The sequence below is a fragment of the Podarcis tiliguerta genome (assembly GCF_965153285.1).
Source record: "Podarcis tiliguerta genome assembly, chromosome: 18".
In the NCBI taxonomy this organism is placed as follows: domain Eukaryota; kingdom Metazoa; phylum Chordata; class Lepidosauria; order Squamata; family Lacertidae; genus Podarcis; species Podarcis tiliguerta.
The window spans coordinates 12,569,724-12,582,203 of record NC_139551.1 but is presented as its reverse complement, the minus strand read 5'-3'; the positions used below and the strand labels follow the sequence as shown (position 1 = coordinate 12,582,203).

The 12,480-nt window shown below is 53.0% G+C and overlaps 1 protein-coding gene across 6 annotated transcripts in view; it reads right to left on the bottom strand.

The window, feature by feature from the left end:
• Nucleotides 1–5,530: 5,530 nt before the first annotated feature.
• The window catches only part of LINGO3 (leucine rich repeat and Ig domain containing 3), a 39,242-nt gene continuing 32,292 nt past the window's right edge, over nucleotides 5,531–12,480 (bottom strand). For all 6 annotated transcript variants that reach the window (XM_083422066.1, XM_083422068.1, XM_083422067.1 and 3 more), the window contains exon 2: nucleotides 5,531–10,699. In XM_083422066.1, the coding sequence (XP_083278192.1) occupies nucleotides 8,842–10,665 (1,824 nt within the window). In that variant the 5' untranslated portion in view covers nucleotides 10,666–10,699 and the 3' untranslated portion in view covers nucleotides 5,531–8,841. The remainder of the gene's footprint in view (nucleotides 10,700–12,480) is intronic.

Below are 12,480 nucleotides of genomic sequence, written 5' to 3'. Positions count from 1 at the left end.
GCCTCATGCGGTGCACCACGGGAAATCGAGTCCTCCGCCCGGGCCAATCGGAGGCGGCGGCGGAGCTTCGCGGGCCTTCCGCAAAGCACCCTGGGGAACGTAGTCCTCTCCCTCATGGCCCTCGCAGCCGCCATTTTGTCGCCTGGAGGCGGTTTTGTGTGTTTTCTCCTCGCGCGCTCGCCTCGAAACGCGTTTGTTTGTTTGGATACGTAAGTTTAAGCGACACGTTATGGCGCAATCAAAGTGGTCTGTTGGTGGAGATGAAGTTTCCCGCCTTCCCAGGAAAGAGCGAGCGAGGCTGGCTCCTCCTCCCGTGCCTCCTCTTTGGGCGCCCTTCTCCACGTTGTCCCTCAGGCACGGGCTCCGCTGGAGGGGCCTCCTATCCAGCCTCCTGGTGAGGGAGCTGGCCTGGGGCCGAGGAGAGAATCCGGCGGACTTTCCTGGGGGAGCCGCTCATAGAATCCCCTGCGGAGCAGCCGCGGCTCTTCGCCCAAAGGAGGCTCCGCAGGCGAGGCGGGAATGGCGGCCCCGATCCCGCTTGACCCGTGGAGCTCGCAAGGAGGAGGGAGGGTCTCCCGAGGCCGCGTCTGGCCCAGCGGAGAGGAGGGCGGGAGCTCGCGGGGACGGCGGCGCCTCCGTTTCCTTTTATGTTTTTTGTTTTGTTTTGTTTTTTAGCAAAGTAATAACAAGAAATAAATGGAAATGTGCACCCCACCCCCGAGACCATTCCATGGTAATTATTCATCCTCCCAAAATTTCAGCAGTTCTTGCGATGGCCCCTTTCCGGTTTAACAGCACAAATTCTATAGACACCTTCCATGGGCTACTTATAAATTGCATTTTAACCTGTATTTTAAATTGGTTTGTTTTTTCCTATTACGTTTTTACTGTAATTTTACTGGTGTTAGCCGTCCTGAGCCCGGCTCTGGCCCGGGAGGGCGGGGTATAAATAAAATTAATTTATTATTATTATTATTATTATTATATCTCCTCCGCCCTGCGGCTTCTGAATCGCTCAGGCTCACCCACTTTAGCTTGGGGAGGACAGGCGGAGCCGCCTAGCGCTTGGTGGGTGTGACACTGAGGAGTGGAGGAAGCTCCTTGGTCCAGGATCTGCCCTCTTGTCAAGGAGTTTGTACAGGTCCCCCGAAAGAAGAAGTCCTGGGGACAGAGGCGCTTGGGTTGCATTTGCCAAGGAGAGCAGTGCATGGTGAATGCCGGCTCTGCTTGCCAACCTGCCCTGAAAAGAGACCTAACAATTTAACCCCCGTGTTGCAAATAATAGTAGTCTCCAAGGCAACACAATGACCAAAGACAATGATACAATATCAGTATACACTCTTTATATAGTATGAAATCACATAAACAGAAAACTTATGAATCTCTGAAAGTCACAAAATATCACTCTTGATGGATTCTCTTGAAAACATAAAACCTTATCTGGTGAAAACTTTCATAAACTAAGCTGTACAGCCTGTTTTCACCAGATAAGAATCTGATACATTGCTTCTTTCAGAGACTTGCATAGTCTTCAAAGGCTTTTAGAGACTTATAAGACATGTTTATTTGGTTTTATTTCCTATTATATAAAGAGTGTATATTGATATCATATCTTTGCATTTGGTCATCGTGTTGCCTTGGAGATTACTGATTGAAAAGAGAACTGGCAGAGCAGTCATGTCCCCAAGAGGAGTGCTGTGCAAAAGGTCCCTCTGGTCTTGTGCAGAGGACAGCACCCCCAGAGTCCATCCCCACAGTTTTGCCTGCCAAAGCTCCATCTGCTGCTTCAAGACAGCAAAAGGGAGCTGAGTGCGCAGCAAAATTCCACATGGTGCCTGATGGGCACCAACCTGCCTAGGCCTGTTCCCCCACCCCAAAGTCTGCAAGAGCCGCTTTCTGTTTCTCCTGGGCAAGGCAGGCTTATGCCACGGGTTGGCTTGTCTTGGTGTGCAAATTGTGCTTTTCGCAACAGTTTCACAGGCTGCACGGGGGTGGGTGGTTCCTGGTGGGGACCAGGCTCACTGTCCCGCAGTTGGGCTCCTCCATAAAGAAGTAGCCTTCGGTGGTGGCTTCCTGCCATACTGGGCCAAGCAAAGACATCCGCTTGCCTCTGCTTTCCATGCCAGCATTTGGCCTCCCTTCTTGACAGTTGGCTCCACACCTGCTTTTCCTAGGCTACCAGGGGTGAGGGAGCTTTCTTGGGGGGGGGGCATCTGCAGCTGGACATCAAAGGTGCCCCCCAACTAGTCCAACATTGAGCGTGCCACTGGGGCCAACTAGATGCACACAAGCATAGCAGAGTAGCAGCATCAACTCTCCCCCCACTCAACTTATATAAATCTCTGTAATCTTTGTGCAGCTGCCTTTGGCACCGGATGGCGTCAACCCTTGTGGCCAGGAGGCATTGGTAGCCTTTTGGATTTGCCAAAGTGCAGCTTAAAGCAGTTCTCCAAATTGCTCCTGGTCATTTCTGGCTGCTGGAGAAGCAAATTCTAGCATTTCACCATGTGCTGCAGCATGTGCGCAGGACAGGGGGGCTGCAACATGTGCAAAGGGCAGGGGGGCAGCTGTCCCACCCCATCAAGTGCAGTAAAACAATAGAAATACTTAACTAACCAATCACCCCTAACAAAAGTCCTCCCAACCAAGTAACACCCCCCCCCACAAAAATCCTGACTATGCCCATGTGTTGCAATATATCTGCCCTGAATCCCCCAACATTCAGTTTCACTGGGTGCGGTTTGCAAGGAAGGGAGATGCAGCCCCCTTTCTCCAGCCACACGCCCTGAGGCACTTTCCTGTCCTCCTGGTCCCTCTGCCATCCCTTGCCTTCCTTTTAAGCTAATTTACTCCTGTCTTCAGGCCCCATCCAGGCTTTCCTCTGCAGTTTGGTGCTTTGGCTTGTACCCACCATTGAAATTAATGGACCATAGTCATGTCCATTATTTCCAATGGGTCTACTCAGAGTAGGGCTAACACTGGCTAAACCTCCTTGGCTCAGTGTCTTATCAAAGCTGAATGATGCCAAACCACCGCAGCCTTATTTTAAGTTGGAGCACACATTTGTCCAAAGGTCAGGCCAGCGAGGTAACCGTTCAAGGCTGCTAAGGGTGACTGGGGCGGAGTCCTGTATGGAACAGAAGTCGAGGGCTTGCAGCTCCAGCCCAGTGCAAGAGGCAGGCTGCCCTCAGTGCAGGCCCCACTCCTCTCTGGGCCTTTGCCCTCTCTGCTTTCTCCACTTGCTGGCCCCCCGCTCCAGCACCTGACCACGTGCCATTCTTTGTAAATAGCAGCCTGTCTGGGCAGCAGAGGCTCCTTGAGCCTTGTGGTGGCCGCTGCACACAGAGGCAGCTGGGGTTCTGAGCTTTGGGGCTGAACGACTGTGGGGTGTAGTTGGGTGTGTGAAGGCTGAGCTGGAAGTGATCACCAGACATGAAACCAGACAGGGCTTCCTGTTTCCATGGCACAAAAGTCAGTACCTGGGTCCTTGACTGACAGCTTCTATGCAGCATCTGCATGTGGCTTAAACCATAGATGGGGACTCGTTGCGCCCCTTCCCACTGTGAAAATTACCTCAAGTTTGGGATTCTGTGACCAGGGCTGTGTGCTCTGGGCAGCTGTGAAGAAATAATCCTGGCTGCGCTGCTGCGAGAGGCCCCTGGGCAGAGCCCAGGGAGGCCAGAGACCCAGCTGCTCCAGTCCCACCTGCCTGTGTTTTCTGAAACCAGCTTTCAGTTGAGCCTTTCTCCCTCGCCCTTGCCAACAGTTGGGACAAAGGCCTCTCTTACTGACTGGGGAGGCAGAGGGAGCAGCTGAAGCCCCTGTCAGACAAGGGGCAACAAAAGAAGCACAAAGTTCATGTGCCTCCTTTTAAAGAGGCAATTTATTAAGGCAGAAGCTTTCATAGGCCAGAGCCCACTTCCTCAGACACACATAGGGCAAGTTGGCATTGGACTCCAGGCCTCTGATGTTCCTACATAAGACATTTGTAAGGTGCCCAGACTCTGCTGGCTTCCCTCGTCATCCTCGGGATGGTGCCCTTGCCTCACACAGAAGGCATGGAGGCTCCAGATCCACTGCCATTCAGCAAAGGTTGTGTGTGCGTGCGTGAGAGAAGTGGCATTCAAAGCGCGGGGTGCCAGGGGGTATTCACAGGAATGTCTGTAGCAGAGAATGCATCAGGAACCCACCTGCTTCCTTCTCTCCTCTCCACACCCACCCACCCCATAGGCAGGGTCTGATCCTTTCACATAGACATGCAAAAACACACAGCCTGTGTGCTTGGCCGTGGCTGGTATTCTTCTTGTAGAACGTGCTAGAAGAGGAAGGCCTGGCTCAGGTGCTGTGAATCTGCCTAAATAATAAATAGCATTTACTGTATTTTTCGCTCTATAGGACGCACTTTTTCCCCTTCAAAAATGAAGCGGAAATGTGTGTGTGTCCTATGGAGCGAAGACGCTATAGCCCCGCAACCCTCTCCCGGCTGGAGAGGTGACACGCGGCTATGGCAGGAGCCTCCATAGCTGCGCGTCACCTCTCCAGTCGGGAGAGCGCGCGCGGGGCTAAAGCGGGCTTTTGCGAGAGGTGAGGGAATTCCCCCACCTCCCAGGAAAGCCAAGAGAAGCCGTGCAGCCCTTTTAAAGTGCGCGCGGCTTCTGCCGGTTTTGCGGGAGGTGGGGGAATTCCCCCACTTCCCAGGAAAGCCAGAAGCCACAATCTCTTTAAAGGGGTTGCGCGGCTTCTGTGGGCTTTTGGGAGAGGTGAGGGAATCCCCCCACCTCCCAGTAAAGCCAGGAAAGCCCTGCGCAGCGTCTCCTGGCAAGGAGAGGTTGCGCTGGGCTAAAGAGGAAGCCAAAACAGCGAGCGGGATCCATCCCGCTCTCTGCCTTGGCTTCCTCCATAGCTGCGCGCAACCCCTCCGGCAAGGAGAGGCTGCGCGGGGCTATGGATTCTTTAGCCCCACGCAGCCTCTCCCGGGAGGGAGAGGCTGCACGGGGCTAAATGGGAAGCCAAAACAAAGAGCGGGATGGATCCTGCTCTCTGCCTTGGCTTCCTCCATAGCTGCGCGCAACCCCTCCGGCAAGGAGAGGCTGCACGGGGCTATGGATTCTTTAGCCCTGCGCAGCGTCTCCTGGCAAGGAGAGGCTGCGCTGGGCTAAAGAGGAAGCCAAAACACCGAGCGGGATCCATCCTGCTCTCTGCCTCGGCTTCCTCCATAGCCACGCGCAACCCCTCCGGCAGGGAGAGGTTGTGTGCAGCCTGTACACTGCTCTTTGGGGCTGGGGGGGGGGAAATATTTTTTTTCTTGATTTCCCCCCCTAAAAACTGGGTGCGCCCTATGGTCCGGTGCGCCCTATAGTGCGAAAAATACGGTAGATCTCTCAGCCAGCACAGCTTATACAAGCCCACACGGCTGACTGAGAGAGACTCCCACTTCCACAAAGGGGCTCAGATTGTGCAAAGGATTCTGTTCTCATCATCATATAACTGAGAAGAGGCACCAAAGCATAAAACAAACAGGAGACGGAGGTGATTATGTGATACTTTGCTGTATTGTACATGCAGTCATACATATTAAAAAATGTGCACATTCTGTATAAACAAGGTATTCCATGGGGACAGTGAATGACTTTCCCACTCTTGGCTTTTTGAGCATTCACCGCCCCAAACTCCAGCAAATTTCATCCACCCTCAAAATCAGTGCTGGGCTCCTTTCCTACTTCTTGGGCGGGGGGAAGGATGAAATAGTTTCATGGTTGTGATTTCCCCCTTGCCCCTTCCCTGTGTAAGATCTTACATCTCTGTCCAGTGTTATTCCACCAAAATGGAAGGAAGGGCCAGGTGATTGGGACTGTTGGAGAAGTTGTTTTTGAAGTGAGCAGGGTGCGGTGGAGAGGAGTCCAGAAGATGCAGAGGGGGGTGGAGTGGGTACTGAGAATAGATTTCTTCATGTCCTCCAAGTCAGAGATCCAGAGAGCCAAAGGCTACTCTGCCCAAAGCTGACTGCTCCCCCCCCTTTTGTCAAACACATTATTGCAGCTCAAATCTTTATAGTCTGATGCAAGTGGTCTCTAGACGCCAAGAGCCAATGTTGTGTGGAGCCACAGACTGGGCAGATACAGTTTCAGCCCACTTGGCCAAACTCCTCCTCTGAGCCTAGCCTACTTTCGCAGTGTTGGTGAGGATAAAATCGGTGTGGGGAGAAACATGTACACAGCTTGGACCTCCCTGGCCAGGCAATAAATAAATGTCATAAATTAATTGGTCTATGGAAACTCATGCCGCACTAAATCTTGATCTTTAAGGTGCCTCCAGACACATACAGTCCATGGCTGCTCAGTGCCCTCGGGCCAGCACTGCAAAGGAAGCCACTTTTGGACTCTCCGCTTGGCAGTCCACAAGCCAGGATTTAGCTATGTATTCAGCACTCCTAGTCACACTTGTGTTGGCCCTCAAAATAGCTACATGAATTAGCTGCTGTTGGCATTTTACAGGTGGGTGAGAGGAAGAGGGCCAAATGTTCGAGGGCCAGGCAAACACACCTGAGAGCTTGGAGAGGTCTCTATTGCCAAGAGGTCACGGGGAGCAGGCAGAATTTCCCCTGCAAAATCTTTCTCTAGCCAAGCTTCTGTCTTTTCAGCATGCCCTTCAGTGGCGCACTGTCCCGACCCCAACTTTCACGCCTTGTGCTACGCTTTAGAGCAGACCAGGTGGTGGGAGGAGGAACAGACGGAGTGGAACTGAGTGGCAGCCTTCCTCTATTTTATTAGCATTGATCCAGCAGCATCTCTGAGGAGTTCTGGCTGACAGACGCCTCCACATCTCTTGCCCTGGAAGGTCCAATCAGCACCATCCCAGCAAGCAAATGCGCACTTCTCCATCGCTGACCTGCCTTGCTCTCTAAAATACTAATTTCCTGTTGTCAGGACGATCCCAGTCTTCCCTGCCAGTTGGTGTTTTCATTGGAAACCAAAACAGATGCCTGTAAATATGTCAGCCAAAACCTCGTTTAGCAGAAATAATACATTATCATCAACAAGCATAATCTTCTAGCTCATGCGTGGATGAATGTGCAACCACACACACACACACACCACTTCCCTTGGCAGGCAGAGCCTCGGAAGATTCTCCTCTCCTGTGCGGCAGGCAGGGAAGCCGCAAAAGGGGCCCTGTTCTTGGGATTTGTTGTAAGGCGCCAGCGGCTCCTGACTGCTCAGGCTTCTTTTGCAGCTGGGATCTGCCAGCCAAGGAGGGGAAGGGGAAGTTGACCCAATTGGAACCTGCCATGGGGCTGTGCCTATTTGGGACAATCAGCCCCAGAACACATCCATCAGGGCCCTGGGCCAGCCACCTTCTTGCAACCTTGCCCACTTCACAGGAAGGTTGTAGGGATGGCAGAAAGCACTTTGTACACATCCCTAACTGGGGCAGCTCAACCCCTTGCTCTGCCTTGGCCTTGGTCCAGCCACCCTTGGCCTTCCTCAGAGTCCACCTCAAGCCACCAGGACTTGTAGTGGGGCCCTTGGTGGGGCTCAAAGGTGGCAATGGATTCTTTCTGTCCAGAGTGTTCCTTCCCCCACTAAACCAGCTAACGCTCCTCCAAGTGGCTTCTAGCCTTATTCAATGAAAAGAAGAGGGCAGCCTACATTTTACTTTACATCTATCTCTCTCTCTTTCTTTCTCATCTACAGACTCAAAGCTTGGCTCTCCCTTGGAGAGTGCAGGACAGTGCACAGTGCAGGAGCTCAGCCTTCTTGGGTCCGTGTACTGGGCCCTATCCTAGCCAGCCAAGTGGAAGAAGCAGGTTATTGCTTTGTTGAGGAGGGTCTCGGCACAGAGGGCAGTTGTCTACCAACATACTCATTATTATTAAAAATGTTAGACAGGGTTCTTACAAGGCACTGCGTCTCCCCGAGCATAGCCTTCACCTTGCTGGCTCTGGTCTGGCGGGCAAAGGTGGGTTGGTCTCCCTCTTCCCTCCCTGCACAGGGAGTCCTCAGCCGCACAGGAAGATGCCTGTTAGGCGTGCATATAAATGGTTTAAAAACAAGCACTCAGCTCAACAGAGATTTCCAAATATGTCACTTAGAAAAATGAGAGAGAGGCGAGGTTCTTTAAAGCCCAAGAGTAATGCTCCCGTTACTTGAAAGATGCATAGTTGATGAAACAAAGGACAAAAGTCAGCTACAGCAAAAAGACCTGAACAGCCCCCTGTGTTGTTTGCGTGGAGCACGTTGTCCATGGGGGATAGAAGCCCAGAGACAGGGAGAAAAAGAGAGAGGCAGATGCCCCTGGCCAGGGCTGCCCTTCAGCCTGGGGGAAGTCGCATGCAGTGCAGTGCCTGCCAGTGAACAGTGCAGGCTGTGGCACTGAGTGGAGGAGCTCCCAGCTCACTCGGCATGTGGGTGGTGCTAACCAAACCCACCCTGGTAATGATGCCGCTCCCATCCACGTGCGAGCATCAGGACCAGGGCGGTGCTAGGTGGCCACTTGGTTCTTTCCAGGCGAGCTGGAGCTCTGTCCGGTGCTGCTACCACCCGGCCGAGCCGCATCAGGAGGCTCTGGTGGCGGCAGCAGGCTCTGCCAGGGTACCAGGGTCTTCCCCACCTTGCTGGGTGCTGGCACTGGGCCAGCCACGATGGGCAATGCTGCCACTAGGTTCATGGCACCCTTGGCAAGTGTGGTGTGACAGAGGTCCCTCAGCACGGTCACTGCTTGCCTGGTCTAAGCCCTTGAAGTTGAACTGAACTGATGGCAGAGGAGGGGCAGCAGCACCCACAGCCCACTTGGTTCTCCTTGCGGGTGTTCCCAGCAGGGCCCCCCTCCCAGCCTGCCAGCAGTTCAGATCATCTTCATGTTGAACTTCCTGGCGCCCCCTTGCCCAGCCGCTGTGGTTGGGCCGTCCACCTTGCGGAAAGAGTACTCCACAGAGAAGTGGTTCTTGTGCTGCCCACGGCCTCGACTCCAGACAAAGAGGAGGAGGAAGCAGAAGAGCACCACGCCCAGGAAGGTGATGCACCCCATGGCAGTGGACACCAGGATAGTTTTGAGGTCAAGTGTGAACTTCAAGAAGACCTGTGTGCTGTTGTGCAAAGTGTCGTTGAAGTCACTGAGGTGCAGGGTCCGGTTTGCATAAAGGGCTCCGTTGGCCAAGTGCCCCTTGATGGTCAGCGTGGCAAAGTATGTGTCGTTGCCACCGGCATTGCTGGCGATGCAGATGTAGGTCCCACTGTCTTGGACTTGTGTGTAGCGGATCTCCAGTGTCCCACTGGGCAATACGGCAACTCGCCCAGTGCTCCTGGTAGTGATCATCCGATGCTGAGGAGAAACCCAGACGATGGAGGGGGTGGGCTCTCCGTCCGCCCGGCACAGGAAGGACACAGCCTGCCCTTCGTAAGCAGTGATGTGCTGGAGCTTCCGGTCCCTGATTTTTGGCTTTTGGCAGGTGAAGTACTCAAAGAGCACAGAGTCTGGGAAGTCGCGCAGGGCGTCACCCTGGATCTCGGGTGGTGAGGAACACATTGGCGGTTGGCCGTTGAAGTTGAGTGTCTTCCGGCGCTGGAGGATCCAGAGGAGGCGGCAGTCACAGACTAAGGGGTTCCGGTCCACCCTGAGTGTCTCCAGAGTGTTGACAGAGTGGAAGCTGCTTTCCTCCAAAGTGGACAATAAATTGTTGGAGAGATTGAGAAGACGGATTTGCCTCAAGCCATACAGCGCCTGGGGCTCTACCAAGGCCAACAAGGCACCCACCATGTGGAGCTCTCTGAGCCGGATGAGGTCCCGGAAGGCGCCCTTGGGGACTGTGCTGATGGGGTTGTAGGAGAGGTTCAGATACATGAGATGCCCCAGGTTCCTCAAGGCAGCTGTTGGGACAGCAGTGATGTTTGTATACGTGATTGAGAGTGAGGTGAGGTTGAGTCCTTGGAAGCCATTTGGTGATATGTCCTCCAGGAACGGCCAGTTGTCAATTTCTAGCTGCCAGAGGTTGCAAAGCTTTTTGAAGTTTTGGTCTTCCACTGTGGCAATGCTCAGGTGCCTGAGCCGGAGGGCCTGTAGGTTCTGGAGGCGAGAGAGCGACTCTGCGGAGATGTCTGTCAGGTTGCATTTTTCTATTGTCAGCTGCTGCAGGCCCAGGAGGCCAGAGAAGGCCTTCCGAGAGACATAAACCAGGTCATTGTCCCCAAGGTCCAGGATCCTGAGGCTCCTCAGGTCTTGAAATGTGTAGTCCAGGAGGATGACAATCTTGTTCTCGCTGATGTCCAGGACGGTGAGGTTGGAGAGCTTGGTGAAGACGCCCGGGGGGAGCAGCTTGAGTTGGTTGCCACGAAGGCGCAAGACCTGCAGGTTCAGTAGGTTGCTGAAGGCACCAGGCTCTACACTGGCGATGATGTTCTCACTGAAGTCCAGCTCCTCCAATAGTGGAAATGGGGACAGGTCCCCCGAGTTTAGGCAGCGGATGCGGTTCTTGTTAAGCTCCAAGATCTTGGTCTCCGTGGGAATCCCCTCAGGGATTGCGGTGAGGCGCTTGCGGTGGCAGCTGACGGACTTGATCTGGGGGATGCAGTCACAGCGTGCTGGGCAAGCCGCCACTGAGGCTGTACTCAGGAGGACACAGTGAAAAACCAAAACCAGAAAACAGCAGCAGCATGTCATGGTGCAGTGCATGGTCCTACGGGCATCCTACCATCTTCCCACGCACCTGCAAGAGAGAGGGAGAGGAGGGAGTTACAGACATAGATGCAGCTGCTCTGGCAGGCCTCTGCCATGGGAGCCCCTGCCCCCCCCCCCGGCAGCTGCACCAAGGCCATTGGCATAGCCAGGATTTTTGTTATGGGAGGCAGGACTTACTTAGGTGGGGCAGGACTTTTCTGGTGGGTGGCAGAACCAATGGGATTGGGCAGTGAAATATTTCTTTTGTTTTACTTGATCTAGGGGGCAGTTGCCCCTCTGCCCCCCTTGGCTACTGAGACACATAGCAGCAAACAGGCCATGGAGGAGCAAGGAAAGGCAGGTGAGTTGGTGGGGATGAGACCAAGCTGAGTAATATGAATCATTAAAACTAAAGTGCGCATGAGGCCCAGGCGAGAAGAGAAGAGCCTTCTTTAGCCTACCAGTTTCACTTCCTTTGAGGAAGAAGCCACCCCACCCCCGGGCTCTCGAGAGGGGAGCTGCCCTTGCCCTGTCCTGCAAGTCCCTTTGCATATGGGTGTGCCATGGTCTTGGGATGACAGCCACTCTCCCCACAGGCAGAGCAGAGAAGATGGGAGGTGCCTTGGGGCAGAGACTCTCCTTTCCTTTGCTTGTGCCCTGTATAAGCAACCTAGCTTACACACACAGCCGCTGTACGATGCTGGCTTTGCTCTTCTGGAAGAAGCAAAGACTTTGCAGGTGTGTGTGTGTGAGAGAGACACACCATAATTGGGATGCCCTCCTGCATGTTGAAGAGCTCCCCCCTCCATCTTGCCCCCTCTCCAGAACAGAACCAAGCACTTGCACGTTTACATGTAGCAAAGAGGATTTTCCTTTTCCTGCAGATCACAAAATATCCTTGGCAGATTTCACATTTAAAAAACTGGTGATTGCAGAATCCATTCTTTGTAGATTATGGATTAATAGCAGCAAGAGCAGCAGCAGCAGCTCACCCTTGAGGAATAATAATGCAAAGCCCCCTCTTTAGACAGCTAAAAATAAATTGGACTCATTTTTTCTTCCCTTTTCAGGGAGGGGAAGAGAAGCAGGAATTTGTTTTGCAGCCATTTAATTTCCTCCTCCCTTTCTTATATAATAACTTAGTGTACACTGAGGTCTTGAGGGTGGGAAGCAGAGGGGACTCAGGTGGTTCTGACTCAAGTGCAGTCCCGGTGGCAGAAGGGAGGACCCCTTCCCAAAGAATCTCACTGAGTTACCCTAGAAAAGTCTCTCTCTTCCTCAGTGGTCCTCTAATGTAAAATCAAAGGACAGGAACTGATCTCCCAGCACTGCATATTGGCTCCCACACTCTTCAACTTTTACATAAATGATATGGCGCCACACGTAGCACTGGCGCAATCCCCTACCCCATCAATTAGCAATAGGAAAATATCTTGTCTGCTGTATGCCAATGATGTGGTGCTCCTATCACTCCCGATTAGGTCTTAACAATCTGCTTAGCATTATTGCAAGCAGGAAGACCTCGCCGTGAATTACCCCAAGATCAAAATTATGGTCTTTGGGAAGCGTAGTCCCAGATTCAAATGGAAAATGGATCAGCAGGATCTGGAGCAAACACACTCCTTCAGATATCTGAGAGTTCTCTTCACTGAGACGCTATCGTGGAAGGGGCACATTGAGGCTACGAAACTCAAAGCGCAGAAAGCTTGTGGCCAGTTACTAGAACCTGTGCTGAAAATCTTTGCTATTAAAGTGTTTTCCCAGATGCTCCATGGAGTAGCAATATGGGGCATGGATCTAAAGGCTAACAAAGCCTTAGAAATAGTGCAT